The sequence below is a fragment of the Calliphora vicina genome, chromosome 1 (assembly GCF_958450345.1).
Source record: "Calliphora vicina chromosome 1, idCalVici1.1, whole genome shotgun sequence".
In the NCBI taxonomy this organism is placed as follows: Eukaryota; Metazoa; Arthropoda; class Insecta; order Diptera; family Calliphoridae; genus Calliphora; species Calliphora vicina.
In genome coordinates this window covers 53,071,021-53,098,134 of record NC_088780.1, presented here as the reverse complement: position 1 = coordinate 53,098,134, position 27,114 = coordinate 53,071,021, and the positions used below count along the sequence as shown (strand labels likewise).

Here is a 27,114-nt window from a genome sequence, read left to right as displayed (position 1 = left end):
TATTAACTAATTATTAAGTATATAAATTGTTCTAATAGGAATTTCAATTATAAATTGCTGAATTAGATATAATTTTTTGTACATTAAAATATCTTCTGCGTAAACTAGTCTTTCTAACAATTGTTATATTATTTCAGATGTTATACCATCATATTTAGGTGGAGGGTATTTAAGATTCTGCACGGCCGAATATAGTACTCTTACTTGTTTTTATTCGATTCGAAATTTTCAGGAGATGTTTTGTAAAGAAAAAAATCAAAAATTCCTTGTAAAACTGTGAAATTTCAAGTTTTTAATATATTGCCTCCTTTTCACTTCTAATTTTTCTTAATAAGAGAAACGTTAAGAGCTAATAACACTGCCACTAGTAGCTAGTAGTATATAATTTTTAATGCATAATATAATAATTAACATTTGCAAATAATATGATTAATTAATATAATATAAATAGATCTTAAAAACGACGGCGTCTAATCATCATTGTGACATGTTTAATTGAACCATTAATACCACGGAAACTATTCCATATTACCCCTTTTCCATATCTAGTGTCCCCGTATTTGCCATTGAGATTGCTAGAAAAAAAAACATAAGTGAAACATTAAAGTTTGTAGTAAAATGAATTTGTTTAAATCTATATATTCGAGCAACTTATGCGAAAAAATCGATTTGGTTTGCATGGTCAGAGGTAGTGGGCGATTTTGATAAAATTTCAAGTTTTTCTTAATTTAGTCCATTTAATTCTCGGTGCCACTTCTTATAAAAATGTATGAAGCCATCCCTCTGTGAGTCGACTATAATTTCTTTAAAGACAATATTATTGTACTTCTGAGTTTTTTACCCACAACCAGACATCGAATATTGGTTGCAGATTCTACAGCATATAAGTATATATGTTGAAACTTAAAGATGATCTAGCTATGTCCGTTACTTTGTCTTTTAAGGAAATAATTATTTCTGTTTTTTATGAAAATTATTGTTCGTTATGAAAATAATTGTCTTACAATAAAATTAATTTAAACTTTAATTTTTCCTATGCATATCCACGCTTTTTCTGCATATTTGTGTGCATTTTTGAGCTTATTTGATTATTTAAAGTTGCCCTGGTCATCATGTATAAAATAGCGTTTATTTAGTATAACAAAATTCATATACTTATGAACTCATATTTTTAAAATGAAATACCTAAATAATTACATACCTAGCGTGACATTTATTATACCACCATGCTCCCAAAAACTCTTGGGCGCAATTTAATGTCCCATGTATATCGTTATCCTGATCGCGTGTTGTGAACTTCATTCCTAATTGGCCAATTAAAGAATCACCTGCATTGCCGGAGTAATCACCCAAATGTTGCAAAGCATACAACTGATGTTCATTGCCAATCACAAAATTACTATATTTAGCATGTTTGATTTCATTTTTATCTTCTAAAACCACAAGCAACTCCTGAGCTCCATTGTAATTTGTGAGGGCGTGTAATTTGTCCAGACCAATGAAAAATTCTCCATCGATTTTTCCAAAACCTTTTTGATATTCTGCCCATTCGCGATAGAAATCCACGGAGCCATCTTGTCGTCTCTGTATTAAAATCCAACCACCTCCATTAGTTTTAGCATCACACTCGACCAGAAATGGTTCACTATTGAATTTCTCCAAAAGGATCTTATAAATGCCACTACGCTGAGTGCAGGAGGTAGCTTCGGCACAGTTTCTGAGAAAGTCATCGGTTTTACTTAAAGAAATGGAAATGTAAAATTACTCACAAATTGATAACAAATTAGAGTGATATATTCGAATCTTATTCGCCCTTCATCTTAGATGCTTTAAAAGAAAAGAAGATTTTAAGTTTAGTGAGAAAACTATTAATTCTTCATCGTTTCAGTTTTATTAGAAAAAATAATTTTTCAGTTTTTTTTTTTATGAAACAAATTTGTTTGTAAACGGAATTGATAAATAAACATACATAGATCTTAAACTCCCCTAACAAAGACCTAACTCAGTTGTCAAAAAAGTAAGTGGTGAGAATTTTTAGTAAAACAATATATGTGAAAACAAAAACCACACTCGTATAATAGATAAATACTAGGGTGATTGACCCTTTTTTTTTTTTTTTTTTGAAAATTTCACATTTCGGTTATCGAAGTAACCGGGTTTTTCTAAAAGTTTGTTTTTATGAGTTTTAGTGTTTTAAAAACTTTAAAAAATATTCTAAATCTAAAAAACTTTTTTAAAGCAAATACTCCAACCATTTTAGAAGGTATTTTTCTTTTCAAATTTCAATAATTTATTTTCGTGAGTGATTTTGCGGAAGAGGGCCTTATATAGGAGCTATGAGTTATGAGTAATTATGGACCATTCGTCATGAAATTAGGTCGTGCGATTTATGCACGCAACTTATGCACTGGCGGACTTTTCACAACTTCCTTGTCAAGATTTGTATTACGGAGTGTCTACAAAAACGGCTTTTACCTTTCATAAAACAGCACAGATTGCCTTCATATTTGACCCGATTTGGCATGGTAAAAAGGCCCTTGAATCATTCAATGAATGGAATTCGAACAATAATAACGGGTATGTTCCCTACAATACAAAGCTTACATTCATTATCAAATATTTTGGAAACTCTTTTAGTCAGAGTTTTCAAACTAGTGGTATAGAGTGCTTTCATATAAAGTAAATATATATTATTGAATATATGGGAAACTATACTCATAGTTTAAATTAAAATGTTATAAAAATTTAAAAAAAAAGTTGTGGTAAATAATTTTTTGTGTCAACTTGTGTTGTCCTTTTTGTGAAGTTTTTACTATCGTCTTTGGAATAGAACTTTGTTTATCCGAGCGTATCCGTGAAACAATTTATATGTGGAGAAAGGTAATAATGTCTACTATAATTTTTTGAAAAAACCATCTGCCGCCATCTGCCGCTGTTTATAAAAATTTATTTGCAGATAGCGTATAACTTAAAAATTTTGATATTTGTACCCAAAACCTCCATAGTAGAGAGGGTATATTGGGTTAGTGCTGATGTTTATAACGCGCAAAAATATTGTCCCAACACCCACCTTATGGTGTACCAATCTGCTCAGGATCACTTTCTGAGTCGATTAAGCGATGTCCGTCCGTCTGTCCTTCTGTTAATGTATAACTTGTAATCAAACTACAGGATGTAATTATAAAGCTAATTGGACAAAATTTGCTACAAGCTTTTCTCTTGTCCCAGGGACAAAGCCTATTGAATATGGTTAGAATCGGTCCATTATTTCTCATAGCCCCCATATGATTGCCCTATCTGAAAATAGTTAGGCTCTCATAAAAATCTTAGTTGGATATCTATCCAAAATTCAGCACAAATATGTTTTATATAAGCCGAAATCGCACCACCAAATTTTGTGACGATCGGTCCTTAATTAGTCATAGCTCCCATATAAGACCCACTTCCGAAAATCACTTTAACCAGCATACATCTCTTAAAAATGTGGGTATTCCATTAAAATTCAATACAAATAAGTTATTAGATACAAAATCATGTCACCAAATTTTATAACGATCGGTCCATAATTAATCATAGCTCCCATATAAGGCCCACATCCAAAAATCATTTTAACGAGCATAGATTTCTTACAGATGTTCGTATTAAAATAAAATTCAACACAAATAAGTTTCATATACACAGAAAACATGCCACCTAATTTTAGGGCGATTTGTCCATAACTAGTGATAGCTTCTCGCTTAATTTCAAGATCCGCCTATCGCCATGCATATGTATATCTCCTGTCAGGAAAGTGGGTGTGGCAGTAGACAGATTGACTTGAAATTATTACTAAAGTCTTTGGTGAGCATTTATGTGACCTAAAGTCAGAAACTTATTATTTTCCAGTGATCTGCATCTGCAGTTGCACTTTAATCCACCTACTGGAAATGGGCGTGGCACTGTCCGATTGACTTAAATAGCTGTTTCATGTGATTTATTGCCTCAAAAACTGGTCATTGGCCCCATCGTGCATTGTTGGGATGGAAATGGATTGAAATGGAACCGTGTGCGTGGAAACTTTATTTTCCTACGGTTTGGATAGTGAAGTTAACCGGGTTAAGCTAGTCTCGAATAACAATCGATATTGAGATAAAATTTAAATCAAAAAACTTTAATTAATACCTATATCACACCAAATATTAAGAGGATATGAGAAGAAATACTTCTTCTAGGTGTAGGGTATTATATGATCAGGCTTGATCGACCATATTTAAGATATTATAACTTTATTTTGCTTTACGTTACATAAACTTTATAATTGAGGACTTTGTAGGAATTATAGGTCCATTTTAAGCAATATTTTAAAACTAAGTATTTGTATAATTTGGCAAGGTAGAAAATGCATTCCAATTTGCCAGTTGTCTAAAAATTAGTATTCAGTGATATTCTTTGATTTGTTACAGATTAAAAATTTACTTCTATACTATATTGAGTTTATATGTAGTATGTATAAGAATGTATAAGAATATTTACCATTTAAGTGGTACAGCATCAAATCGTATGTCAAATATCGAGGAATCTGAATATATACATAATAAAACTGTTATTGAAACTACTAACTATTTGATTATTAAATAAAAAACTTACCTTTTTCTATAGTTTCTTTAATGTTTCGATATTCTTCATATCTATTTAAAGTATACAAAATTATTTTAAAATTCATATATTATTTTGTCCAATTAGACAAACGGGAAATCTAAATAGACTAATGGTTAGTCAAAACTTCTGAAGGGTTTTGAAAACTTAACTGGAATTTAAGGCCTCACTTTATACCTATTACCCATTTGGTAATAGCAACTACACCATTTCCAATTGTATTTCAGAAATTTCCAATTGTGTTTCAGAAAATTTCAATTGAATATCAGAAATTTCCAATTATATTTCAGAGTTTTCCATTTATATTTCAGAAATTTCCAAATATATTTCTGAATTTTCTAATTGAATTTCAGAATATTTCATTTATATTTCAGAATTTTCCAATTGTGTTTCAGAAATTTCCATTTTTATTTCAGAATTTTTAATTTATACTTAAAAAGTTTCTAATTGTATTTCAGAATTTTCCATTTTTATTTCAGAAATTTCCATTGGTATTGCTATTAGAATTTTCTGAAATACAAATGGAAATTTCTGAAATACAATTAGAAAATTCTGAAATATAATTGGAAATTTCTGAAATATAAATGGAAAATTCTGAAATATGTTTGGAAATTTCTGAAATTCAATTGGAATTTTCTGAAATACAATTGGAAATGGTGTAGTTACCACATACATTATTTTATAATGGGTGGTCGTTACCCAGCACCTTATTTTATTTAGTAGAATAGGTACTTATTTTTATAAAGGTTGGTAATGAACTTTTGCATTTAGCAAAGCTTTCTAGAGTGTTTGATTAAAAAACGACTGGTTAGAGGTTCCACATCAGTCGAAGACATTCATTTTTTTGTTCATATTATATTAATTTATATGTTTATGTTAAAACCATTGTTAACTTACTATAAAATAACTCGTACATGGAGCAGTGATTATGCAGTTGGACTGGAAAATACAAAAAAACAATCGAGCATGCCGGTTCGGTTCCCACACAGGCAATTTTTTTGTTTTTGTTTTTTTAGCTACACACTCTTGGGGGATAATGTAAGTATATATTTGCTGGGTAAACACATATAACATTTGTAATAAAGAATGGATCACAAAACTATATTTCGTTGATCACATCTTGACATATCATAACTTTTTTTTGAAAATGAACTATCTTGAATGGAGGAACCATTTTGCATTAGTTACGAGTAGGGTTCAAACGCGGGAAAAATTTCCCGGGAATTCCCGGAAATATTTTTTTGTTAATTTTCGGGAAATGTTTGTCGGTAATTTTCGGGAATTTCTTCATAAGTTTTCTTCTAAAAGTTACAATTTTCAGATTCTTTTCGATGGACAAATTTGTTGCTAATTGAATCATTCTTTATATCCATAGATGTTTCCGGTTCTAGCAACAGTTAATCAGTTGGCAAAGAAGTATTACGGTTGAAATAACCGAATTTTTTCACTCAACTCAATCCACAGCAGAAAAGTTTGGTTATTAAGAATAAATCTAATTTAAATTTTATGCTCTTAAAGGAATTATTTTGACTGTGACCGATAAAATGCCACTATTAAATTAGAAACCCTTATATAGGCTGGACCAACATTGTACAACCAAGTATAGTTATTTTATACTTCTTTTAAAACCATGGTACAATTATAAGTCAATTTATTCGAAAAAAATCTGGTTATTGGTTTAATTTAGTGTTAAAAAATTCCCGGGAATGAAACGATTTTTTAATTTCCTCCCGGGAGAGAAAAAATTGCGGGAAATTAGGAACCCTAGTTATGAGGTTTCCACATGTAAATATCATTATGTTATTTATCACTTCCCGTTTCTCTTATTCGGTATTAAATTTCTTGTTGCACATTATAATCTTGAAAACATTCTCTTACCGCGAATTCCATAAATCAATTGAACTTTTAATTTCCTGCAAGTTGTTAAATATTTTCTTAAGTACCACAATCTCATCCACATAAGTCAAGGCGGAAATTTCCTAAAAAAAAATGGAATTATATAATTTACAATTGAAATCATATTCAAACCTATTTGGAACTTATGTAGCCTATTATTACCTCTTGATTTGACAAACCGAAAGTTTTGTTTATAAATACGAGTAGAACACAATAACATAAAATATTTAAATACATGTTACTGTTTTTTTTAAGCAAATGAACCGTTTGGAAGCAACACAAGTTGGCAAATAATTATTATATTTATTAAATGAAACAATTATTAAAGATCACATAAATTAGTATTTGTTTGTATTTATATGACAACTAAATAAGTTTAAAAACAAAATATTAAATCAGCTGTAACGAATTAAATATACCCTCCACAATTGTTTTATTTAAGAAAAAAGTATGCAAATGACATACGAAACTTAAAAAACAGGCAAAAGTTATAAAACTATAAATTATTTCGAAATAACATGCTTTATGAATGTAATTATTTTAATATTATAAAAACTACAATTTGATTTATAAATTGTGTTATAAGTTTATCAATAAACAATCTGTTAGAATTGCTAGCACTGTTCAAAATGGAATGATAAAATTAATATACCAGCTATAGATTCATCGGCAAGTAAAAAAATCCCCTCAAAGATGCTAGAAATACATACATATGTAGGTACACATTTCTCAATCTATAATTTCATACACTTGTTCTTATCGCTTAAAAGAACTTTTTTTAATGTACATACATATGAGGAGCCGCAGAACAAAAGGTACTTTTTCGCACATTTAAAATTTTTGGGAAAATGAGTTTTATTTATTTCGCCTCCTTAAAAAACTTCATGAACCTGGAAATGGTAACAAGTTTCTTACTTATCTATAGATTCATCTAACTGACATAAGTCACCACATTAAATGTTAAGGATGTTTGATATAAAACCATTTTAATATCGGAAAAAGAACCTTTTGTTAAAAAATAAAGAAAAAAAGTATGTTTTCTTAAAAACAAAATTAAAAAGTATGTTTTTTATGCGTTTTTTTAACGATAATATTTTAAATGAATGTTTTTTATCCTGATCTAATATATAAACAAATTACACATAGAAATTAAATATATTTATTTTCGTTTTATACTAGTGTTGTACGTTTTGTTAAGCAGAAATTTTTTTAGAACCCATTTACTTAGTAAAAAAAATGCTGCTGACTTGATTGTTTCTAAATGATTTCAACCCAAATATAAAAATACCATAAAATAAATTTTTGAAAAGATGCGAAAAAGTAGATTTTGTTCTACGGCTCCTCATATATGAACGATCACTTTGATCGAATACAAATTAATTTTTTGTTACTTCAATAATCGATTACTTAGTTTAGAAACACAAGTTTATATAAGTTTGTCATTCCTTGTATAACATGGAGAAAAATTCATTTAAGACCCAACAAAGTATATGGGGGATTTCATGTCAAGTGAACCAACTTTTGAAATCGATGTCTTCCGATCGGGATGAAATTTGCACCAAGGTTAGCTCTATTGGATAGTAACTCAGACACAATTTTTCAACAACATCGGTCGAGAACTCTCTGAGTTATAGGGGGTAAAATTTTGACAATTTGGTCAAACAGGGGTTTTTTCTTATCCATGTAACTTATTACCTATTGTTCTTAGCAAAATGTGTTCCAAATAGTATAGATAGCTATTTCTTCGATCTTTCGAAAAAAAATATTTAAAAAAAAAAATAAAAAATTTTTAATATTTTTTTTCCGAAATCAAAAACTTTTTTGACTTTTTTTTAAAATACGCTATTTTTTTTTATTTTTTTTTTTTCTTAAAATAAAGTTTAGATATTTTATTCCTTGAACACCTACTTGGTCGCTTAGTGGGATGCGAGTGGGATATCTATCAAAATAAATATTTTGTAACTCAAAACATAAAATTTTTGACTTTTTTTGCAAAATCAAAAACTTTGTTGACTTTTTTTTTCAAAATGGACCCTTTTTTAATCTTTTTTTTTAGGTCAAACAAAAGCTTAGATATTATCCTTGAAGACCCTTTTGGTCGCTTAGTGGGATGCGAGTGGGATATCTATCAAAATAAATATTTTTTAACTCAAGACTTACAATTTTTGATTTTTTTTTTTGCAAATACGATTTTTTTTTCCAAATGGGCCCTTTTTTTAAAATTTTTTTTGTAGTCAAAAGAAAGCTTAGGTCCATTCCTTTAAGATATTTTTAGTCCCTTAGTGGGATGCGAGTAGGATATCTATCAAAATAAATATTTTGTAACGCAAGACATACAATTTTTTAATTTTTTTTTGCAAAATCAAAATTTTTTTCCAATATGGGCCCTTTTTTAATTTTTTTTTTTTGCTCAAAAGAAAGCCTAGGTCCATTCCTTTAAGATATTTTTAGTCCCTTAGTGGGATGCGAGTGGGATATCTATCAAAATAAATATTTTGTAACGCAAGACATACAATTTTTTAATTTTTTTTTGCAAAATCGAAATTTTTTTCCAATATGGGACTTTTTTTTAAAAATTTTTTTTGCTCAAAAGAAAGCTTAGGTCTTTTCCTTTAAGACCTATTTTGTCACTTAGGAAGATGTGAGTAGGATATCTATTAAAATAAAAATGTTGTAACTCAAGACATTCAATTATTGACTTTTTTTTTGCAAATTCGAATTTTTTTTCAAAATGGGCCCTTTTTTAAAAATTTTTTTTTAGTCAAAAGAAAGCTTAGGTCCATTCCTTTAAGATATTTTAGGTCCCTTAGTGGGATACGAGTGGGATATCTATCAAAATAAATATTTTGTAACTCAAGATATACAATTTTTGATTTTTTGGCAAAATCAAAAACTTTTTTGACTTTTTTTTAAAATGGGCCCTTTTTGTAATTTTTTTTTTTGCTATAAAGAAAGCTTAGGCCTATTCCTTTAAGATGGTTTTGATCGCTTAGTGGGATGCGAGTGGGATATATATCAAAATAAATGTTTTGTAACTCAAGACATACAATTTTTGTGTTAAAACATTTATTTTGATAGATATCCCACTCGCATCCCACTAAGGGACTAAAAATATCTTAAAGGAATGGACCTAGGCTTTCTTTTGAGCAAAAAAAAAAATTAAAAAAGGGCCCATATTGGAAAAAAATTTTGATTTTGCAAAAAAAAATTAAAAAATTGTATGTCTTGCGTTACAAAATATTTATTTTGATAGATATCCCACTCGCATCCCACTAAGGGACTAAAAATATCTTAAAGGAATGGACCTAAGCTTTCTTTTGACTACAAAAAAAATTTTAAAAAAAGGGCCCATTTGGAAAAAAAATCGTATTTGCAAAAAAAACAGTCAAAAATTGTAAGTCTTGAGTTAAAAAATATTTATTTTGATAGATATCCCACTCGCATCCCACTAAGCGACCAAAAGGGTCTTCAAGGATAATATCTAAGCTTTTGTTTGACCTAAAAAAAAAGATTAAAAAAGGGTCCATTTTGAAAAAAAAAAGTCAACAAAGTTTTTGATTTTGCAAAAAAAGTCAAAAATTTTATGTTTTGAGTTACAAAATATTTATTTTGATAGATATCCCACTCGCATCCCACTAAGCGACCAAGTAGGTGTTCAAGGAATAAAATATCTAAACTTTATTTTAAGAAAAAAAAAAAAATAAAAAAAAATAGCGTATTTTAAAAAAAAGTCAAAAAAGTTTTTGATTTCGGAAAAAAAATATTAAAAATTTTTTATTTTTTTTTTTAAATATTTTTTTTCGAAAGATCGAAGAAATAGCTATCTATACTATTTGGAACACATTTTGCTAAGAACAATAGGTAATAAGTTACATGGATAAGAAAAAACCCCTGTTTGACCAAATTGTCAAAATTTTACCCCCTATAACTCAGAGAGTTCTCGACCGATGTTGTTGAAAAATTGTGTCTGAGTTACTATCCAATAGAGCTAACCTTGGTGCAAATTTCATCCCGATCGGAAGACATCGATTTCAAAAGTTGGTTCACTTGACATGAAATCCCCCATATATATTGTTACGTTTTTACCTTTTTAAAACGTTAGCTTATTTCCTTCAAATGAACCGGATACTTTTGATTGCAAATAAAAGCAGTTTAATGGTTTAACATTGTAACAACTCTTTATTCAAATTTACAACAACAACTGAATTAAATAGTCACTCAGTGTTTAAATTCGTAGAAATACAGACACACTTTATAATGTACAAGACTGTTGATGTAAACTCTAAGGGCACTGCTACACGTTCAATATATATTGACTGCGATCCAGTATCGCGATATTTATTGAACGTGTAGCATGTAGTATTGATGGATCGCGATCAAAATCGCAGAATAACCTCATTTTGCGTGATCCATTACAATGGATCGCGATCCAAATATCACAATATATATTGAACGTGTAGCTGTGCCCTAAGGGCACACGTTCAATTTATATTGACCGCGATCCAGTATCGCGATATTTATTGAACGTGTAGCGAATTTAGATATTTTGAGTTTTTATATAAAAAATCGATTTTTTGTCAGATATATGAGTGATCACAGATCGATCTCCTTTTCTTGATTAAACGCTTATTGGCCAAGTTATTAGCGAATTTAGATATTTTGAGTTTTTATATAAAAAATCGATTTTTGGTCAGAAATATGAGTGATCACAGATCGATTTCCTGTTCTTGATTAAACGCTTATTGGCCAAGTTATTAGCGAATTTAGATATTTTGAGGTTTTATAAAAAAAACGATTTTTGGTCAGAAATATGAGTGATCACTAGGGTATTCAATCGATTAACCGTTAATCGGTTAACCGATTCATTTTGGACGGTTAATTGTTCGAATAATTTAAAATTGCCGATTTTCAAATAACAAATAAACCGATTAATTTGTTTCGATTAACCGAAATTAATTTTTTTGCACTTTAAAATATTTTTTTGCATTTATTTTTCCAATTCAATTCAATTACAAATTTCAAATTAAAATTATATATTTTTTCGAACATCCAAGAAAAATGTTTAGTGAGAATAACAACTGACATAATTATGTGCTGTTTTTCTATAGCGAATGAGTGCTTTGAATGGGCGTATTACATGCATTTTGTTTTTGTAACAATAACAAAACACATGTTAAATTTCCACTCAAAGTACTCGTTCGCTATAGAAAAACAGCACATTAATTTACATGTATTATGTACAGAAGTTAACGAAACTATCAAAAGTATTCAATATCTTATATGAATATGCTTAGAAAAAACTAAAAAAGCTGAGATATTGAATACTCATCATCATACTTTCGATTTCCCCAACATCTACAATCAGCTAAAGAGTTTTTTCCAAGTCAAGTTTTATTAAATCTAAAGAAAAAAATCGTTTAAAAGGAAAAAAATTAAATTATATTCTTTTTATAAAAGATTATTTCAAAAGATCTCACTAAAATCTAAAAAAAAACTCAAATGTGTATACAAAAAGGATCTCAAATACCATATTTGCTATTACTTTTTGGTTGAATTGTTATGTTTTGTTTGTTTTTTATGTTTTTGTACACAAAATTCGTGGTTGTATTTTCTATTTAAAATTAAAATAGATATTATTCGGTTAATCGAATAATTTTAAATTAACCGATTATTAACTGAATAAATCTAAACCCCGATTAATTATTTGCTCGGTTAACCGATGAAACCAGAAACCCGATTAATTGAATACCCTAGTGATCACTGATCGAGCTCTGTTTGCTTATTGACCAAGTTAATAGCGAATTTAGATATTTTGAGTTTTTATATAAAAAATCGATTTTTGATCAGAAATATGAGTGATTACAGATCCTGCTGCTTTTCTTGATTAAACGCTTATTGGCCAAGTTATTATCGATTTAAGCTATTGTGAGTTTTTATATAAGTAATCGAATTTTGGTGTGAAATATGATTGATCACAGAGCGATGTATTTTGCAGATGTATTTAATAAGTGGGCGTATTAGTGGACGTGGACAATTTTTGTTTATGTAAAAACTTTTGCGGACTATGTATTGCGAACAGTAAAAAAAAAAAGTTAAATCGGTCCAGGCGTCCTGCGATTTTAGATATACCGAAAAAAAATTGGGGTGGTAAATTATTCGTTCAAAAAAAACTTAAATTACTATGAGCCAAATCAGTATGGCCGTTTTCCGATTTTAGACAAATCGAAAAAAGTGGGCGTAGACAATTTTTCATTCCGTAAAAACCTAAGTTGGGCTATGACCAACATTTTAAAAAAAAAATTGTCTAAATCCGTTCTCTACTGATGCAATTACCAACGAACGACATTTGATTTTTATTTATATAGATACAATATAGATTAGACCGAATGTTTATAACACGCTGTTATTAAGTATGGAAGAAACATTGGATTTATTTCCATTAAGATAATTCTCGAAATATCTAGAAGATGTCGCTGTGTATAAATAGTATAGCAAGAGCAACAACCCAGTCAGTTTATTGTAGATCTTTGCTGATACAACAGTAAGCGGATAAATAATTTAAGTGTGTTCTAAAACCGTAATTTAAGTGTGTGTATTCCTGCGAATTATAAAATAGTGATTATTTAAACCCATGGTAGGCGTTCATATTGTTCAGGTTACGATGATTTTCGTCAAACAACCCAAAAGAGCACACAAATTAAATGCCTCTTTTTGCCTACCAATGGTTTAAATCTTTTTGATAAAGAATAAAATATCCACAACAACATCAAGAAACTGAATGAAATGTGCGTACTTTTACGCTCTTTTGTTCACATTCGGGTTGTTTGACGAAAATCATCGTAACCTGAACAATATGAACGCCTACCATGGATTTAAACTGTTGTTGTGTAAATTTTAATAAATAATGAGCTGCTAAAACTTTTAAACTTCAAAATTTTTATAAAAAAATACGTATCTTTTTTAAACAAATTGTTTTATGTCGTGGTAGTAATACCTTATTATTATTTTTCTGTTTAGCACATCAAAACGCATCATAAATGCTTTAAAAAGGGAACAAATACATATACCAAAAGTCAAAAATCTAAAAATTGAAGTCTGATTGAAAAATACTAAGGGGCGAAATGTAGCTCTTGTCAACCCATGAACAATGATATGTGATATATTTTGATCGGGTTTCAAATGGCGACGCAATATACCAAAAAAATAGGTGGTATTTTGGAGCACGACAAAAAAAATAATTTGTATTTGGACCAACACACTCTAATATAATATTTCAAAGCTACATAAACTCCGGCCCCAGTGCCAGATTCTAATTGGACTGCACATCTTTCAAACAACTGTTCAGATCCAAACCACTTATCCGTAGTTGGAAACACAATTCGAGGTGTAACTCCGAAGTTTAAAGTCGTTATCTATGGCCCGAAATTCTCGTAGGAATTCTAGCCTGACCAATTAGAACTATCTCGTAAAAAAGTTTGTGTGGCCTACCCGGTTATTGGTTGATAACAATTTAAAAAATGAATTGTATTGATTAGTTGTATCGAAAGTTTAGACTTCTTAGACCACAAACAATAGTATTCACTGGACATTTCAAGATTTTTAAAATTACAAGATAATATTTCTACACTATCGATGGCAAAAGCATATATGTTATTGGTTTGGTCTTAATCACATATATACGACTTTATTATTAAGATTTCTCATTAATAATGTTATAAATCTATTTCAAATTGCAAGTAATAACGTCTTTATTATATTTTCATCAATAAAAAGTGACATCTAGCGGTCTGTAGCAAAATATTGGAAATTTGTACTAAACAATTATTAGTACATTTAATACTATTTGTTGCAACTCAGTTGTTTTGTTTGTTTTTATTTTGTTTTGACGTCTCATTGTGCAAATAATAAAAAAATTTGTTGTAATATTTTTCGTCGTCTGCTATAAAGCGGGTTTGAGTTTCTTTGTTACACACAAAAATTAAAGTAATTTTGCAAAAATAAATTGTAATTTTTGACAGAATCAACAAGACTAAAACAGAAACTATGCACACATAATAAATTATCAACAAAATATCAATGTAATGCTACACAATATTTCTGTTTGTGTGATTAAAATCGAAATCGATTCACCAATAAGTGAGGATTTGGGTAAGTTTATTTGGAAGTGCCTACTGAAGCTAAATATAATTTGTCTAAATTGTGCAATTCTTAGGAGGCGCCGGAGCTGTATCATCAGAACATCCAAATAATCCAAGAGTGCAAAAAGAACGCGAACGTGATCGTGGTTTACGTCATTCGTCGCAAATTACCATTGAAACGTATACGAATAAATTGTGGTCGGAGGATAGTGATTCTATAGACATGAGTTGTGCTAGTGAAAAGAAACCCTTGTCCGAGAAGAGACAAAGAGAAATGCCCACTTCTAGTAGTAGTCGTGAAACGACCCCGTTAGAGGAGGGCCAGTGTGCTTCGGAATTTCCCAAGGAAATTGGTTTCTTTTCGGGCAATCCTAGTGTGGAGGTGACAAACGGCATTATACATTTATATAAGAAAAAGTAGGTTGTTTAGTATCCTTCTTAATTGCTTTGTTTATGTGAGTTTTTGTTATGTATTGCAGTGAACGCAAGGAAATTAAAGAGGCTCCATCAAATCAACTCTGTCTTTTGGCTGTACCAGCTAGTTTAAGTTGTCATGACCTGTTAAGTTTTGTGGCTCCTTGTCATTCGGAAATACAACACATACGCATAGTGCGAGATGGTTGTCCCAATCAATTTATGGTTTTATTAGAGTAAGTATATGGAACTCGCTGATTTTCACTGTCCCCAAACAGTATTAAAAATAGTGCCCAAACATGAACAAAAGTAAATCTACGAATCTGAAAATGGTATTCGAATTATTTAAAAAATGTTTATGCTGCATGATTTGTTTTATAAATCTGTATAAAAATTAATAATTTTTAACAGCACAATTGTATCATTAAGAAATTAGAAACACTTATGTATTTCTAGAAGACAAAAAAAAACAATGGAAACTTTTCCAAATACATATTTAAAACAGGTCTTCTTGCCTTTCTCAATTTGTTTAATATGTAGGAATATTGGGCAATCATTCGCATTTGTTCAGTATGCTCACATATTAAAGAATCGACAAAGGCATGACGACTGTATATCTATACCAGACTTCTAATTGTCCTAGGAATAGAATGCCCATACGTTAAATGATGGTTCAGTTACCCAAACGAAAATAAATAATGGAAATAATTCTCGATTATATCCATATGTCCACTCATTAACAGAGGGTTAACCAATATCCGATACAAACTCTCAAAACTCTATTGAGAATCTCATTCAAATCATGGACAATTTCATTACATGCTCATGCAAATATTGCTAATGGTCTAATGGCCAACATATTGGAAATTAATGTACTATAAGGGATCCAATCTCAGAAAATATCTGCAAAACTTAGAGCCTGCTAAAAGAACAGAAGGCTGTTAAAAATATGAAATATCCTATTGCCTAAGAGTCTCCTATAGTACTCTCCTTTAATTATTAATGTGTGCCCCGGCCTATAATCTCTCAAGCTTTTGAGTTCGACAGATGTCGACTGGTCTGCAAGCAAACGCCGCAATATATTGTGAAACTGATGTTATAAGAAGAAACTAATTTTAAAATTATGTTTAGATTTTCCTCATAAACATATGTTTTGGTAAAATATCATGTTTTTGCAAACCGAAATTAAGGAATATAATTTTCAAAAAAAAAGTTTCCATTGTATTAGCACTAACGGTATATAAATATGGCCATCAAATAGTTACTAAATCACACATTATTCTAAAACTTTACAATTGTCCAAGAACAATTCATTTAATTTGGAAAAAGTATCATTTTGTTTTTATACTTTCTATTACAAAATGAGATATTGCTCATAAAGCTGAAAATATCTTGAAATTTGTAAATTTAATAAATTTTATAAAAAATTTACTTTTTTTGTTGCTTTATTGAATATGCTCTTTTTTAATTTTCATTAAAAATTTAGCGAAATTATTAAAAACATGGCTTTTGTAAACATTAATTAATGTATAGCTTCAAATTTTATTAAAATAAAATAAATAATAAAGTTCAGTTATTACAATTTTATTGGCAACAACAAATCCCTGAAATATTTTTAAATTATCCTCAATAAAAACCGCTAAAAAAACTAAATTTCCTGTCTCAAAAATCCTCTTAAAATTCCCAAACAACATTGTCTGTCTCCAAAATCTGATCCCTAAGCCATTATTTAATAAACGTAATCGAACAGATTTCTAACAAATTGATCTAAAATCTTGAAATTTTAAATTTTTTGCCAGATTTGACTAATTTTAATAACCGACACAGCTGACAGCTGTCCGTTTCTGATCTTACATGTATAGGTCAACTATTGCAAGGCATAAGTGTTCAAAACTACAAAAGCCATTGTAATTTTTTACCAGAAAACGGTACACACTCTCCATCGAGTTTGTGAAACTATTAGGGATTCATATGAAAATGTGGACAACATAATTTCAAAAAGTTTTTTTAGAGCTCCATATGGAGTAGAAACATTTAGAGAAAATTATCCGAAACTTATTCTCTCACCTGATCCTATAAACATTAGGACACATGGATTGAGACAGTAATATAGTATGCCACTAATTAGGACAAAATATTTTAAGTATTAGGTAGTTTAATCTATAGATAAATATTGTAAAATTTTTTTATTTCAAATAATATTTAAAAGTTAATATACATACATGTGATATTTTCTCAATGAATAAAACCACTAACATGGAAATATAATCCTATAATAACCAAATTTAATTTATGAATTCGGTACTTTATATTAACTTTTTAATAAAACTTTGAATTTCAAACAAGAAACAAACCATTTTTGAAATGCAATTTTTTTATTTTTCAGTGCATATTTTTTGTTTTTATGTGCATTTTCTATGCTCATAAAAAACTTTTTTAATATATTTTGAATCATCAAAATCTATTTCTGGGAATTTTTGTATAAAACATATTCACTAAAAAACTATTATTTACAGATTTCGTTCAAATGCTGCAGCTTTAGAATTCTATCAAACTTATAATGGTGCTGCTTACAATTCTTTAGAGCCCGACTCACTTTGTCATGCTGTTTGGGTTTCTGAAATCGAAAGAGGTGAAGATGGTGTACCGCCTACAGGCCATACTGAACTGCCAACATGTCCAGGTAAGAACTGAAGAAACTTATTGAAATTATTATATTATTAATTATTCATGTAATTCATTTCAGTTTGTCTCGAGCGCATGGATGAAAGTGTCGATGGCGTTCTCACCATCCTATGTAATCATGCATTTCACGCCAACTGTCTCATCAAATGGGGTGATTCCACCTGTCCCGTTTGTCGTCACGTACAAACACCAGAACTCATGGAGAATTCCGTTTGCATGGAATGTGAGGGCACTGACTCCTTGTGGATCTGTTTGATTTGTGGTCATGTTGGCTGTGGCCGTTATCAAGGTGCTCATGCTGCCGCACATTATCGTGCCACCAATCATACATTTGCCATGCAATTGGGCACTTCAAGTGTTTGGGACTATGCTGGTGATAACTTCGTACATCGTCTATTTCAAAATAAAACCGATGGCAAATTGGTGGCCACTCAAGCACCCAACGATGAGGGCGAAGAAAAAATCGATTCTATTCAATTGGAATTTACATATTTATTAACATCCCAACTGGATACACAGAGAAAGTACTATGAAGAGCGTATGGAAAGATTGGAACAAGAATGGCGTGATTTTCGCAGCAGTGCTGATGAATCGAAAGATAAAATGGATTCTATGGAACATCGTTTACAAACATTAACCAAAGAGAAACAAACTGTAGAAAGGAAATTGCAACAGAATAATAACAAGTAAGTAGTAATTATTTCTAATAAAAAAATAATAAATCTAATACAATTTTACTTTTAATTTTCAGACTCAAAGAATTGCAAAAGCAATTGGCCGAAGAACAAGAAATTTCACGTGCTTTACAAAATAATCAAAACTCCTGGCACACCAAATACAAACAGCTGGAGCAACAATACAAAGAATACAAAGAGTCTAAAGAATTGGAATTGGATTCGATTAAAGAACAATTACATGATATAATGTTTTATATGCATGCTCAAAGTAAAATTGCCGAATCGGATTTGAAAGATGAAATTGCCGGCGGTACTGTGATGGTGCCCGAAACAGAAGCTCCCACTACCAGTTCGGCCAAGGCCAATCGTCGCAAGAAAAAGCATTAAATATATCTTATAATGGAAAGTAAGAAAGCAGCACCCATGGGTTACAATTCGTGGTTATTTGGTTGATGTAGTTTTAAAGATTAAAATGCTAAATCTCTTTTTTCTATAGCTATTATTACTGCAACAACAAATCATTATACTAAATATTCATAACATTTTTTTTATATATTTATATTTATTATTAAATGTGTTTTAAAACAAATAACAAAACTGAAGCTTCATCATTATTTGTGCATCAAAAGAATGATTGTTTTATTTAAATACTTGATTTTTTTAATATTATATAAGGATGTTAGAGAGACTAAAAGAAAAAATGAATTAATTCAGCTAATAAGCTTTACACAGTAGCAGTTAAGCTGCAGTGATGCACTGTTTCTGCAATTACGAATGTAATTACAATAATACTCGTAATAAAATGTAATATATTTCTTGCTCGATATCGAATGACATTCCCACACACGAAAATCTATAGGATCTACGCTCCAAAATGACCCTAGTCTCACTCGGCCAATACTTGACAAACCAACGCCAGCCGAATGTCTTCCCCCATGAAATAACTCTAGACTTCAGTGGAACTGTAATTTATAATTCTGATAGTAATCCAATATAAGTTTTTACTGAATGAAAAATCGCAGGACGCCTGGACCGATTTAACTAATTTTTTTTTTAATGCTCGCAATACATAGTCCGCAAAAGTTTTTACATAAATAAAAATTGTCCACTTCCACTAATACGCCCACTTATTAACTACATCTGCAAAATACATCGGTCTGTGATCAATCATATTTCAGACCAAAATTAGATTTTTTATATAAAAACTCAAAATATCTAAATTCGCTAATAACTTGGCCAATAAGCGTTTAATCAAGAAGAGGAGTTCGATCTGTGATCACTCATATTTCTTACAAAAAAAAAAACAATTTTTTATATAAAAACTCACAATTTCTAAAATCGGTAATAACTTGGCCAATAAGCGTTTAATCAAGAAAAGAAGCTCGATCTGTGATCACATGTTTTCAGACCAAAATTAAATTAATTATATAAAAACTCAAAATATTTACATTGATTTACATATCGCACTCGTTCAACAATACTGTATTAACTCAAAATTTTAAAATGTTCAGTAGAGGCCAAAAACTGTTTCTGATTACATTTTAAGAGAATTTGAAAATCCGAATACATCATATTAAGCAAATTCCATTTGAAAATATATTTACATTGTTTTTCTTGCAAAATAAATCTATTTTTTGAGTTAATACCATTTTTCTGAAACTTCTCGATATTTTTTTGTATTATTTTATCAACAAAACAGTATCAACTCAAAATACAACAAAATTAAAATAAAACAATTTGATTATTTTTATCTTGAATAAACGCTCAATTCAAAATAATACATTTTTTTATGAAAATATACGATGTATTTCTATTTAAATTTTTGTATTAACTCAAAATAATACCTTTTTGTTGATACAAGGTAGTCACTAATTATCACGAAAATGGTCTCAAATGTGGTTTTCGAGTGAAAAGAGTAATCGGAATACGTTGAAATTTTTACAGTAGATAGATATTGATGTTGTTAGTTGATTACTTGCAAAAAGTGAATTTTTAAAAATTTTGAGTTAATACAGTATTGTTGAACGAGTGCGATATATACTCTTGTTGCAAGACTTAGGTTTTTGACAACAAACTTAGGTTCTTTGTCTCTCAGTAGCTCTTCTATGTATATTTTATTCTATGTCCTATATGAATAAAAAATATCATTCAATAATACATTTTTTTTCTTTTTAACTATTTTTACCCTTTTCAAACCTCTTCTCACAAATCGAACACAAGCATTTTTTTTAACTTGGACAGGACAACTTCTCACAGTGCTCCCATGTAGAACAAAATTTGGCTATATGTCATAAACATAAGACAAAATTGAAATTTTGAGCAAAATCCGCCCAAGGATAATGGTACCTCCCATATATCCTTAAAAACGAAAATGTCAGTAAAACATTTCTAGTTGTCAATAGGCAAACAAAATGTGGTACAGTTACTAAAAAGCAACGTACTAATTTCCTAACTATTTTTTTTCACCAGAAAAAGGACTCTATTAAAAAAATTTCTGAAGTTATTGAAAAATGGGCTCTTTGGTTATAGAAACTTTTATTTTTATAAAGTAGGAGCAAGGAAACACTTAAATCCTGTATATCCTTTTGTAAAAACACCTAAAATTTAAACAAAAAAATACAATTTAATATTTTTGTAATTAATTGTTTTTACAAATATTTTGAATGCCTTATATTTGTACTTATATATGTACTTCTATATTCATAAAGTTCTCAATGTTCTCAATTATTTAATAAACTAAAATTTATTGAACTAATTATTAAAAATAAGCGCCTATAAATATACCTATGTACAGTAGCCCAATAAAGTCTACATTAGGGTGGCCCTTAATAAACGAAAGTTGGATTTTGGCCATTCTCACCCCCCAGTTTGGTGAACATTAGTAAAAAAATCATCCTGAAAAAATTTTAGGTAAATCGGTTGGGGTTAAGACGTGCCGCAAGCCCTCTGAAGTTTTGAGATGCATTTACAAGGGGAAAAAATTCATTTTTTTCAGTTTTTGTAAAAATTTTCCCATTAAAAAATTACTTTTGTAATTCAATTTAAAAGAATCGAAATGTGTACGTAATTGTCGTTCTAATGAGACATAAAAAACAGAAATCGGTTAAAAAATTTTAAAGTTATTAAAAATTCGCCAGGCCATTAACGTGTCTCAGGCCACTAGAACAAGAAATGTTGGAACAAAATTAACATATTTTGAGAAATATTAAAATAAAAGCTCATTTTTACTTAAAATATGTCCATATTTACTTGTATATGAGTTTTTGTCTTCGTAGGATACCGTTAACCTATTCTTAGGTATGAACAAAAAAATTTAATTTTTTTAACGGCAGTTTCAAAACTCCATTTTCAAAATTATGAAAATATCTCTTATAGTTTTTCCGTACCTGCGATTTAAATTTTGAAATTTTCGAGAAAAACCAATTATTTGGCAATTTTTAGGCCAATGAGCTCTATTTTCTTACTCTTATGAATTTTAAGCAAAACTTAATTAGAATATTATAGTCCAGATAATTCTAAATATACTCTGAAACTTTTACCCTAGTCTACATACAGGAATTCAAATTAATTTTTTTTATTGAAATGTTTTAATAGCAAATTGTCATTGATTTATAACCAATATATGATTGTTTTACAAGTAGTTTATCACTCCAAACGATTAAAAAATAACAAAAAAAAAAATAAAGTTTTGCACAAAATACTTCAAAATTTAATAAAATTTAAATACTCGTTCAGAATCTCAAGTTATTTGAACATCTGAAAGTGAGTAAAATGAATTAAACATGATGTAACAAATAAACAGCGATAGTGAAACCAATATAAAATTGACATTTTTAGGGGTTCCAAAGAAATCAAAAAAAATACAGTTCTGATCAAAATATGGTGGATCTGTTTTTAATTTTTATAGAGCAGTATACAAGGTAATAAAAAAAGGAAAAAATATACTTTTTTGGGGGTATTTTTATTCAAACTTAGTTAAAATCAATATTTTTTGCTCAGAATTAGGCAATTTCGAAAGGCTGTAAGTCATGGACTTAGCAAAGATATGTAAAAAGTTTTAAGTTTTTGGTTATTTACAAATTATAATCCAAAAAAATAGTGAAAATATAGCTAAACAAAAAAAATATAGCTATTTATGTAAAGGAATATATTTCGAAGTTATAAAAATGCCATTTAGCCCTATTTTTAACTGCGTATATATGTATATTATACTCAAAATGTGGTGGATTTATTTTTTAACCTTTAAAGGTAGTATCATAGGTACTCCAAAAATAAAAAAAATTAAAGTTCAAAAAAAACAATTTAACCCACAGAAAAAATACGTGATTTTTAATATTTTCTCTAGTCCACAATTAAACATCGAAAATGTAGCCTATATATTCACCTATCAAATGCAAAAAAAAATAATCAAATTTTTGGAAAAGTAAATTTTTGGCAATTATTTTTCTAAAACATAAAAAAACACTTTTTTATCTTAGAGTTTTTATCAATATATTGTTCTGACTTTGGTGCCATCTAGCGGATACGTTACGAGTTAAACATTTTTTTTTATAAAATTTGTGTTAGTTATTTAGTTACGAATCTAACACTATAACTTTTTTCTCTTCGGAATAACTTTTTTTTCTGGTATTTTTGTCCATGTATCGAAGCACCGTACGTCTGTCGGGTCAGCTAGTTTAATATAAAATCAATCGAAATTCATCGTTTTTGAAATTGATTTCAGTTTTGAAAACGATCGTTTTTCATCACATGCCTGATTTTTAAGTATAATTTGGTGAAGGGTATCTAAGAAACGGCACAGCCGAATATAGCTCTCTTACTTGTTTTTCTTGTTTTTGTTTTTTAAAAGTGTAAAAAAATCTGAGTGTAATTTTCCATTTTTTTGAAATGGTTTAATATAAAAAAGGCGTATTTTTTTAAAAAATATCAATGAAAAAAAGGGTTATATTAAATAACTTCATTAAAATAAAAAAAAATAAATTAATTTTAAATGAGAAATAAAATGTGATGTCTCTTCTTATTAAAAATTGCATTAAAACTTTTTTTGTGTCTAAAATTTTATGGATTTTAGACACAAGAGTTTTTTCCTTCTTCTCTAAAGTAACAACAAAAATCGAGTTACGCCTTTTTTATATTAAGCCATCGATTTAGTATATTGTTTTTAATAGAATTTGTGACCCATTCAAAAATCATATACAAAATTTATTGTTATTCCTTTGTATTACATTTATTAAATTAACTTACAATAAAACTATAAGTAAATGATACAAATAATAAATAACAATGACGATGATAATAGTTATGATAGGAGTTACTCTGAACCGTTACCAGTCTGATTTGCTGGTTTTAGTTAGAATAACGTAAAAGCACTCAAAATTTCATTATTTCTTTAATCAGTAAATCTAACTAGTACGAGAATAGAGCAGAGAAAAATTTTAATTATGTATAAATTACAATAAATTCATAATACTCTCAGCAAGTTTTTGCAAAAATAACCTAAAAAAATAATAAACAAAAAGTCCTAAAATAATTATTGAAATAAATTCGTTTTGTTTAAAATTTATAGAGGTCCGAGTGGGACTAGGAAGGGATGTAGAAATTCTTACATCTTCTTGATTTTGATCCAGTTTGATATTCTTCGAGCAAACATTTGCGGAAGTATCAGCTACTACTGAAGTAGAATTGTTCGATGGAGTGCTGGAATATTCACGATTTCCCGAAAATTGTGTAAGTAACTCGTTTAATCTGCATTAAGAATAAAATATATAGAATATTGTACATATTTGTTTTAGAGGACTTTCTTCCCACTTACTTTGCATCATGTTCATACAGTTTTTCTTCCAGTACTTTCTTCTCATCTGTTAAAGTTAGTAAACGTTCCTCGATGGTTATCATTTTTCTATTGGCCTCCGTTAGTTTACTAAATTCTCGCCATTCATGTTCCAAACGATCCATACGTTTCTCAAAATCCTCTTTTAAACGTTCACCTTCAAACTCAGCCAGTTCGGATTTAACAGCAATTGTCTCGTGTAATTGCCGGTGCAGATATTTTTGCTCTTTGTAATCCCAAATACTGAAATTATTCAAACACATGGAGTAGGGATGCTTGGTTTTGGTAAAATGCATAAGGGCATGACGATTGTTTTGTCTGCCACAACCGATATGACTACACGACAAGCAAATCCATAGAGCTGGCGTTTGGTCTTCTTCGCATTCCATACAAACAGATTGTTTCAGAAATTTGGGAGTGCGAATGTGTTGACATACGGGACATGAACAAACATTTTCGGCATTCGCCTCGTTGTATGTGTGAAAATTATCGAGCCGTTGATCCTGAGCTAGAAATGTAGAGAAAAAAATTAAAGTGTGTAAGTTCAATTTCTATACTAGTTTGGCGGTAAAATAATTTAGTCAAAAAGCCAACATTTAGTACTCAAATCGTATCAGAATTACATGTCGAAATCATGAAATATTTTATATTGCTCCAACCGTTGATATTCTTTTTTATCTTTCTAACTCAATTCGAAAACGAAAATGTTCGAAATTGTGTGTTAAATACATTGCAATTCGAAACGATTTCCTCTCAAATCGAATTATGGAGTAACCCCCTTGTATTTTAATTGTTTTTAAACATCGGATGGACATTTTGTTCTACATTTTTTTTTTGTTTGGACCGATTTCGCCAATTTTTAACACCAATATTTTTTTATCAGCAAATAATATTATCGGGAATACTTCACACTATACATCCGTTCCTCTAGGTTCTATCGTTCGTTTAAAAGAGAAGCAGACAGGCATAGCTAGAAGGTCTTAGAATTGTATAAGAATCCAGAATCTAGATCCAGAATTTGTCACAAAAAAGTAGTAAGATTTATGCATACTTGAATAAAATTTGTGTTAAATTTTTTATCGATATCGTTAATATATTTTTCGGATGTGGGCCTTATATAGGAGCTATGATATATTAATAGATGATCGTCATAAAATATTGTGCGTTGATATCTATATATTTGATGTTTATTATACCCTTCACCTTCGTGAGAAGGGTATATACATATAAGTTTGTCATTCCGTTTTTAATTTCTACATTTTTCATTTGCGACCCCACAAAGTATGTAAATTCTGGATCGTTATATATAGCGAAGTCGATATAGCCATGTCCGTCTGTCCGTCTGTATGTTGAAATCAACTTTCCGGTGCCCCCAAATAACTTAAATACATCATACATCAATATGTCGGAATTCATCCGGCTCGATTGCTATTTAAAATCGACAAAATCGGCACATAAATGGCTGAGATATAATGAAAAAACTGGATTTCAAGAAGCTTCCTATTTAAAATCAGCAAAATCGGTCCAAAAAAACAAATTTAAAAAACCAAAAATTTTTTTTTAAATTTAAAAAATTTAAAATAAGAATTCGAAATTTTTTATTTTCCAAAAAATGAAAAAATCAACTTTGGAAAAAAATATAATTTTTTTTTACCTAAAAACATTTAAAATTTGTATTTTGAAGTATAATTTGATGAAGGGTATATAAGATTCGGCACAGCCGAATATTATATACCCTTGTTTTTGTTTCTTACTTGTTTTTGTATAAATTCGTCTTAATAATGATATTTACAAAAGTTTTATGGTTGTTATAGTTATTCTCCGATGTGGATCATATATGGAAGCCAAAGACAAATGTGGACTGATCCTCAGTAGTATGATTTAATCCAGAAATTGATAGAGTTTAACTGACTACGTACTTCTCTGACTTCTTTACATCTACTGTATATAAAAACACATCTATCTACCTACTAACCATTTAATTTATGCAAAAACCTTTCCATTTTATAATCCCATACTTGGAATCCCTGCAATTCCATGACATATTTATGTTTAGTTTCCCTATAATGTTCCAAAGCATGTCCCTGCATCCCACGACCGCAACCAACATGTGCACAAATAATACAAAACCACAGTGATTCGTTGCCATCGCACTCCATGCAGGCGGAGTTTTTCATTAAATCCGGATTTTTGATGTAATAACACACGGGACAGTTGTAAGTGTTCCAGGTCATCAGGCAGGTTGCATGGAAAATTTCTACACTTGTATCCATTATTTTGAAATTAAAAGAAATATGTGTAAGAAATTCAAACTTATGTACATATAGGTATATATATTTTCAAACAATTTTATCTTTAATCTGTTTACGTTTTTACTTTTGTAATGTCATTTAATCCGCGTTTTAATTAAACTGGAAAATGGTTATAGATTACTCAGTTTTTAAACTGGAATAGTATTATCGGTTTTAGTGATACCAAAGTTACGGTTTATTAATAAGCTAGTGTCAAATTTTGTTAAAATCCCCAAATCACTCATCTGTCTACACAACGTTTGCACACTGGTTTTTTTACGTTCTTTTTGGCATAAACTCTAATTTAAAAGCAATTGAATTGAAATTTGGTTTGTATAAATTTTTTATACTGCCAAGTTTCATATGATTTGGGGCACTATTTCATATAGCTGCTATATAGCCGATCTGGCCGATTTGCCCCAACTTTTTTGTTTATAAAGCTATTGAAGTGAAATTTGATTTGTATTAATTTTTTATGTCCCTAAGATGACCTACGAAGTTTCATATGATTTGGGGCACTATTTCATATAGCTGTCATATAGCCGATC

The 27,114-nt window shown here is 29.5% G+C and overlaps 3 protein-coding genes across 3 annotated transcripts; 1 reads left to right on the top strand and 2 right to left on the bottom strand.

The window, feature by feature from the left end:
* Positions 1 to 350: 350 nt before the first annotated feature.
* Positions 351 to 6,833, bottom strand: LOC135949079 (ryncolin-4-like). Its single transcript, XM_065498539.1, has 6 exons — positions 6,694 to 6,833; positions 6,514 to 6,614; positions 4,627 to 4,667; positions 4,513 to 4,558; positions 1,202 to 1,738; positions 351 to 575 (listed from the first exon to the last, which is right to left on the bottom strand). Exons 1-6 carry the CDS (start codon positions 6,766 to 6,768, stop codon positions 455 to 457), a joined length of 921 nt encoding a protein of 306 aa, XP_065354611.1. The 5' UTR covers positions 6,769 to 6,833; the 3' UTR covers positions 351 to 454.
* Positions 6,834 to 14,459: 7,626 nt separating this feature from the next.
* On the top strand, positions 14,460 to 19,076 carry LOC135961726 (BRCA1-associated protein). The gene is made up of 6 exons (XM_065513282.1): positions 14,460 to 14,679; positions 14,744 to 15,086; positions 15,149 to 15,319; positions 17,600 to 17,766; positions 17,830 to 18,454; positions 18,520 to 19,076. The coding sequence occupies exons 1-6, from the start codon at positions 14,613 to 14,615 to the stop codon at positions 18,830 to 18,832; spliced, it is 1,686 nt and encodes a 561-aa protein (XP_065369354.1). The 5' UTR covers positions 14,460 to 14,612; the 3' UTR covers positions 18,833 to 19,076.
* Positions 19,077 to 19,183: 107 nt separating this feature from the next.
* Positions 19,184 to 26,483, bottom strand: LOC135964234 (BRCA1-associated protein-like). Its single transcript, XM_065516403.1, has 4 exons — positions 26,251 to 26,483; positions 24,258 to 24,783; positions 24,052 to 24,190; positions 19,184 to 19,207 (listed from the first exon to the last, which is right to left on the bottom strand). Exons 1-4 carry the CDS (start codon positions 26,450 to 26,452, stop codon positions 19,184 to 19,186), a joined length of 891 nt encoding a protein of 296 aa, XP_065372475.1. The 5' UTR covers positions 26,453 to 26,483.
* Positions 26,484 to 27,114: the final 631 nt, after the last annotated feature.